A 7,164-nucleotide genomic window follows, 5' to 3' on the forward strand; every position below is an offset into this window, starting at 1 on the left:
GCATTCAGGTTAAAATCGCATGACGTTTCTTCCTTTAGGTTAGGGGTCAGGCATCGGCAAACTAGCCAGAGCAGTAAATATGAATATGTTAGGCTTTGCAGGCCACATAGGTCTCTGTGGAATTTTCTGTTTTGTTTTTAAACAATTCTTTAAAAATATAAAAACCATTCTTACCCTTGAACCACACTTGTCCCCGGCCATAGTTTGTTTACCCTTGATTTAGGCTATTTGTCTGGAATCACTTCAAATTGTTCTAGGTATGATCTTAGGAATCCATCAAATAGTAAGAGAAACAACATGAATCAAGTGCATTTCTTTTGGTAAAGGTATTACATTTCTTTCAAACTGAGAAGTGTTATAGACAGAATGTAATAAACAAACACTGCACATTAAAAGTCTATTCTAAATCATTTTTGACATGGATTTACTTACAGGTGAGACCAAAAGCAACAAAGGAGATCACATTTCTTCTCGTTAGTCTTAGTTCTAGATAACCTTGAGCAGACACTGATCAAGTCTGAGCCTCAGTGGACATACCTATAAAAAAATTATACTATCTGATCTCTAAAGTGCTGTTCGGCCTCCCAAGTATGGTCTTCTGAAATAATTATATTTATTTCATGTTTTTGATCCTCACAACAATTATGTGAGGTAGGCAGGACAGATAAAGTCTTGGAACATTAGCTTGGGTTAAAGTAAATTATTTGCCCAGGTTTATAGTGCTAGAAAGTAATGTCACGAGAATTAAAGCCAAGTGTTCTGGGACTACCATTCCAGACATCTAAACTGTAGAATGTCCAGGAAAATTTATTTTTTACCAGGTTCCTAGCTTTTTGCAGGTTAGGCTTAGTATATTCTTCTTACTTCCTAATATTAAAAATACTTTATGATCTGTACCAGGGGTTAGCAAATATTGTTTCAGTGACTGCTACTCATCTGTGCTCTTCTAGTGCAAAAGCAACCATAGAAAATAAATAGACAGACAGTGGTAGCTGTGTTCATATAACACTTTATTTACAAAAACTGGTAGTGGGCTGGGTTTGGCTATAGCTATAGTTGGCTAACCCCTGATCTATGTCATCCCAGACAAATCCATTAGAAATGACTTTAGGTTTCCAGGCAAATTATTCAATATGAGATTGCTTTCATAATACTTGACTACACAAGGGAAATTTAAGTTTATAAAATATTTTATTTATTGTTGTCCTTGTTCTTACCACAGCTTCAGCAGACTCTCCTGCTGCTACTGTTGACTCAGAAACAATAACACTAAACAGTGGAACACTACAGACGTTTGAGATTCTTCCAGTGAGTAATACTTTACGAAGTAGATATTGGCCATTTTTATGCATAAGAAAGATCAGTTGGTATCAGTTTTAGAAATGCTATCATATAAGCAAATATATAAAAATTGACAAGATTGGCATTAAATGCAACTACGTCCATGATTTTGATGCCAGATGGTTAGAAAACAACATAAATCAAACTTACACTTTTATAATTACTTCTAGTCTTTTTCTTCATCTGTATATAAACCAATAATATACTCTTTTTATATATGAAAATGACAGTGCTGATTAGTAGAGTACATGCTGTGGATTTTTACTGAATCATAAACAAATAAATAACCAAAAGTTCATATTGGTTGAGAAAAAGTTTGTGGAATGAATTAATTAACAACATTCATTCAGTAAACACTGCACTAACTACTGGGGATACAGAATTTAAAAGTCTCAGTCCTAAATGGTATAGCCACTTTGGTAAAGAATCTTGCAGTCCCTAAAAAGGTTAAACATATAGTTGCCATATGACCCACCAATTCTAATCCCAAGTATACCTAAGAGAAACGAAAACATATGTCCACATAAAAACTTGTACATGAATGTTCATAATAACCAGAAAGTGTAGAAACAACTCAATCGTCCATCCACTGATAAACAGGTAAATAAAATGTGCTATAACTATACAAACGATTATTTGGCAGTAAAAAAGAAGGAAGTACTGATACATGCTATGACCAGGATGAGCCTTGAAATATGCTAAGTGAAAGAAACTAAACACAAAATACCATGTAGCGTATGACTCCCATTTATTTGAAATGTCCAAAATGTCCAAATCTATAGAGACAGAAGGTAGATTAGGGATTGTCTATGCTAAGAGGTTTTGGGAAGAGATAGGGCATGACTGCTAATTTGAATGGGGTTTCTTTTGGGGGTGATGGAAATTTTTTTAAAAGCTCCAGTTTCTGCCCTGCTTTCGGAAATAGGTAAACCCGGAATTAGTTCATTTTTCATGAAGAAAGCATGCAGATTTTATTTAAATTATGTCAAGATTTATTTGCTGTGCAGAACATAAGGGGCATTAGTACAAGAGTTTATTTATCCTCTCCACAGCCATTCTCATGAGGATGGCCAGAATAACAAAAGGTTCTCTTTGGAACTTCTGCTAACAGCGTACTTAATCTGAGCCTCAGTTTCCTAACCCAGTGGTCTCCAGAATAGGGATGTATAAGATGACCATTTGTCCTAGGTAGAAAATAGAATTTGATTTTACTTTTTTGTTTTGCCATCGCCCCCTTCCCCCCGGCCAAATAAACGATATATACACGTATATTTGGGGTATGTGTTCAGGTTTTTACTTATGGGGTTACAATCAAATATTTAGAGACTTCTGTCCTATATTATTAACAGAGGATGATCATTGTGCCTCAGCTTCAAAAAATTGTGAGCATTATATGTATTTAAGTATATTAAATAAAATACATATATATAATATATATTTATACATGTAAAGTATTTACTATACTGCTTGACCGTAGGTAATTAATAAATACAACACTTAGGAAAACGATCAGCTTCCACTTTTTTTTTTTTTTTTTTGCTGAAGAAGATTCACCCTGAGCTAACATCCACTGCCAGTCTTCCTCTTTTTTTTGTATGTGAGTCTCCACCACAGCATGGCCACTGACAGACGAGTAGTATAGGTCCGCAACCAGGAACCGAACCCGGGCCACCAAAGCAGAGAGCACAAAACTTAACCACTAGGCCACCGGGGCTGGCCTGGCTTTCACTTTTAGGGAGAGGGAAGAAATTGAGTTCCCACTGTGTGCCAGGCCCCATCGTAATCATTTCTAATCCTCACAACCCTTTCCATGAGAGGTAGTTCTTGTCCCCTCTTCAGCAATAAAGAAACCAAGATTCAGTGAGACGGCACCCAGGAGAGCTGTTGTGGCTTACGTCCACAGGGACCGCACTGGACTAAAGAACAGGTTACATATGTGACTTTAACCTCCAGCTCTATTTTAAGTGTAAATATTTTTCCTTTAGGGCAAATTATTATACAGAAGCTTATTGTCGCGAAAGGTGTATTGGTGTTGACTAGTTTTGTTATGCTTGCATAAAAAAAATCTCAAAACATAAGCATATTATCGTTTAACCAGCTTTTCAAATAGGAATTTTCTTTTTCTTTCAGCAGAACACTAACTGCTATTTCTGTACATTTCCCCTTAATATAAAAAATATTTTCTAAAATTATACTATGAAAAAAATCTGTTCAAGTAAGTAAGCACTGCTAGAGGGCCTTTTCAAAAATGTGAAGCTTTTTCTTTACACTGCAAGACTGCCAGTTTTTATGTGCTACAGAAAGAGAGTAAAGAGGGATTGGGTTTGCTGGGTTACTGCACTGGAAACAGTGGCTTATGTGACCATGTCTTCGTGCTGTGAAACAAATAGCTGAGACCAGACCACAGAAATACATGGCAGTGAAGACCAGGGAAAGGCTTCTGCCTGTTCAACCTCCAGGCCGTGTAATGACTTAGAACAGTTAATAGTCAAAATTATTCCCTTCATTTTATTACTTGTTTGCATCTTCACGATTGGTAAGTAATTTGTAGCTAGTAAGTTCAAGTCCCCATTTTGGATGTAAAGCTAGACTTAATGAATACTAGTAACTCTACTTAATCAGTAGTCTGTTGCACCTGTGTTGATCTTATTATCTTTTTCCTTCAGTCTTTCCATTTACAGCCCACTGGCACTCCAGGCACCTACCTGCTTCAAACAAGCTCAAGCCAAGGCCTTCCCCTAACTCTGACTGCTAGTCCCACTGTCACCCTGACAGCTGCTGCTCCTGCTTCTCCTGAACAGATCATTGTTCATGCTTTATCCGTATGTTACCTGATAGAAATTCCTTGATGATTCTAGTTTCTGTAGAGAAGATTGGCTAACTGATAAGCATCACCAGAGATAACAGGATGTTTTTACTAGTGTTTAATACTATGATAGAACCCATGTGCCTTCAATAACAATATCTCTAGGGGGGAAAAACCAATTTTGAGCTCAGTTCAAGTATTTGCATACATGTTAGGGACCAAGATTAGTTGATACAAAATATTAGAGGCAAAACTAATGCAGTACCTTTATTTAAACAATTCTTCCTACTGCTGTTGTCCCACGGGCAATGTTTTACACCATCATTGTGCCTTCATGGGGTATATCCTGTGTCTTACATGAGATGGACTTACATGAAGGGGAATAGGGACATTATGAGAGCAAAGGCCCCAGTGGGTAAAGAATAGGGGTTCTAGAAAAATAGTCATAAGAACACTGTAGTTCCAGAGGTGAGAGGTATAGGAGTCAGTAGGGTACCACCTATAAATGCCATTTGTTGCCTATACCCTAAGTCTGGTAGGTACTTTTTCATTTTGCCATTGATCATTTTCTTTAACAATTTATAGCCAGAACATTTGTTGAACACAAGTGACAACGTCACAGTGCAGTGTCACACACCAAGAGTCATCATTCAAACTGTTGCCACAGAGGACATCACTTCTTCCATAGCCCAAGCAGAACTGGCTGTAGATAAGGATATTCATTCATCTGATTTTCCTGAGCCTCCAGATGCTCTAGAAGCAGACACTTTCCCAGATGAAATTCATCCGCCTAAGATGACTGTAGAGCCATCATTTAATGATGCTCATGTATCCAAATTGAGTGACCAAAATAGCACAGAACTGATGAATAGTGTTATGGTCAGAACAGAAGAAATCTCTGACACCGACCTTAAACAAGAGGAGGACTCACCCTCGCATTTAGCCCATGCTTATGTTACTGAGGTAAGTTGCACTTAAGGGAACAACCTAATGGGTTCTTACCTTGAACCTCAAATCTGGAGTTTGGAGAGAGCCTAGAAATAATTTATGGGCGGGATATCCTCCGGTACCTTCCTCTTTTCTTTAGACACACAAAGTGCAACTCACAACTATCAGTCAACCAGCAGTGTTGCTCTCTCCTACCACGGTTTCTCACTAAAACCTTTACCTCTTCACCTCAATAGATTGAGAAATGTCTGGTGGAACCCATGGAAGCATTTTCCTGAGGGTGGTTAGTAACAGATCTTTGTGGTTCAGCTTAGAACCTCACCCCACAGTATAACAGCATTGTTTCTTCTCTAGTCAGGGGACCTATGACTGAACTGGTACTTTTAAGTTCTTTTTTTGTTAATATTTAGTACATTAGAGTATGAGGTTATTATTTTGTTCATTTTAAGACTTTACCTTTCATTTCTTTATATTCTAATTTATAATGTTTGAAAGTTAAGTCCTTTCAAACCTAAATGTGTTTGGAATCTTAAGGAAAACTGGTAAGGAATATGAGTCAGAATCTCTCTTTTTAATTATGTAGGATTTAGAGTCTCCCACCATACAAGAACAAGTTGATCAAACAACAATCGATGATGAAACGATACTTATCGTTCCTTCTCCACATGGCTTTATCCAGGCATCTGATGTTATAGATACTGAATCTGTCTTGCCTTTGACAACACTAACAGGTACTGTAATACAACTCCATCGTGTGCCTGATAAATTTGAAGGGGAAAATCAGGCAGTCAGATTTTTAATTCAGTTCTTCTAGTCTTTCTTGATCCAATAATAAAGATATTAGTCTTGTTAAATTTGCACTTTGGGAGAATACCTATTCTAAATTCTTGACATGGATTAGAGAAGATATACATTTAAGACTAACTTGAAATTTAACTCGTTACAGATCCCATACTCCAACACCATCGAGAAGAATCAAATATCATTGGATCATCTTTGGGCAGTCCTGTTTCAGAAGACTCAAAGGATGTTGAGGATATCGTAAACTGTCATTAGGTAATTCTTAGAAGCAGGTTGTTCAAGCAAAGAAGCCACACTGTTAATGACAACATCTCCAGAGAACTAAGAGCAACTCCCAAGAGGCTTGATTTACCATTCCTCTGGCTCTTAAATAGCTACAGTGCTGGAGCCACATACAGCGTTGCTGCTATGACTTTTTACCTCCTTGAAATATATCAGCTGAGGTCTAGTCTGATGACAGTGTGTCCCTGAGTGGAGTATGGGGGTCTTAACTGCAGAGATCCCTGTGATTAGTGTTATTTGTCAGCAGGGAATTGCATTCACTTCAGCTACTGAGAAAAGTTTAAAATCACCAAAGCTTAACTACTCTGTTTTAAAAGCAGTAATATTCATGTCTAAAGATCAGATACGGCTCCCTATCCAGTCTCAAGTAGGCCTGTTTATATCTCAGAGAAGTCACATCAACATGGTCTAGAGCTTACCAGTGACCTTCTTCAAAAACATTAAGTATCATTAGTTTGCGACTTGAGCAGCCTACAAGTACAGAGACCTAGGAGGTGACTGTGTGGCAGCGGTTTTTGCTTTACCCATTGCTGGCAGTGGGAGCGGATCCAGGCTGGGTAAAGAGGAAAGCATTAAAAGAGTTAAGAAAATTCACTACAGGTGTTTTATTACTTTTAAAGGGAATATGGATGAGAGTAGTAACAAAACTCACCAGAAGCTCAATAGAGTTTTCACTGTCTCAGAACCCACTGTCATCAGTTTACAAAGTTAGCACTTTGAAGTAAAATTAAACTAAATGGGAAAGGAAGTCAAGTTCCCTATCCTATACCATGACCGTTTCTTACACGTTGTGCTTATATAAATTACTCGGAAAATAGTTAAGGAGGGTATCAGAGTTTGCCGTTCACTTAGTGCATTAGCTAGTGGGGGTGCATTATAACTTGTCCCTCTCAGGCAATTTTAAAAAACAAAATTTGCTTCTGTAACGAAAAGAAACAAATCAAGACTCATTCCTATAATATAGAAAGTTAAGCCAAAACTAGCTT

General features: G+C 37.5%; 1 protein-coding gene across 3 annotated transcripts in view; it reads left to right on the forward strand.

Moving 5' to 3' along the window:
- Positions 1–7,116, forward strand: part of DMTF1 (cyclin D binding myb like transcription factor 1) — a 45,901-nt gene extending 38,785 nt beyond the window's left edge. For all 3 annotated transcript variants that reach the window (XM_004431301.3, XM_014788145.2, XM_087446233.1), the window contains 5 exons: positions 1,223–1,308; positions 4,008–4,163; positions 4,733–5,110; positions 5,679–5,826; positions 6,042–7,116. In XM_004431301.3, coding sequence (XP_004431358.2) covers positions 1,223–1,308; positions 4,008–4,163; positions 4,733–5,110; positions 5,679–5,826; positions 6,042–6,151 — 878 coding nt within the window. In that variant the 3' untranslated portion in view covers positions 6,152–7,116. The remainder of the gene's footprint in view (positions 1–1,222; positions 1,309–4,007; positions 4,164–4,732; positions 5,111–5,678; positions 5,827–6,041) is intronic.
- The last annotated feature ends 48 nt before the right edge of the window (positions 7,117–7,164 follow it).

Source organism: Ceratotherium simum, chromosome 1 (genome assembly GCF_057802395.1).
Source record: "Ceratotherium simum simum isolate JZ-2026a chromosome 1, ASM5780239v1, whole genome shotgun sequence".
Lineage (NCBI taxonomy): Eukaryota > Metazoa > Chordata > Mammalia > Perissodactyla > Rhinocerotidae > Ceratotherium > Ceratotherium simum.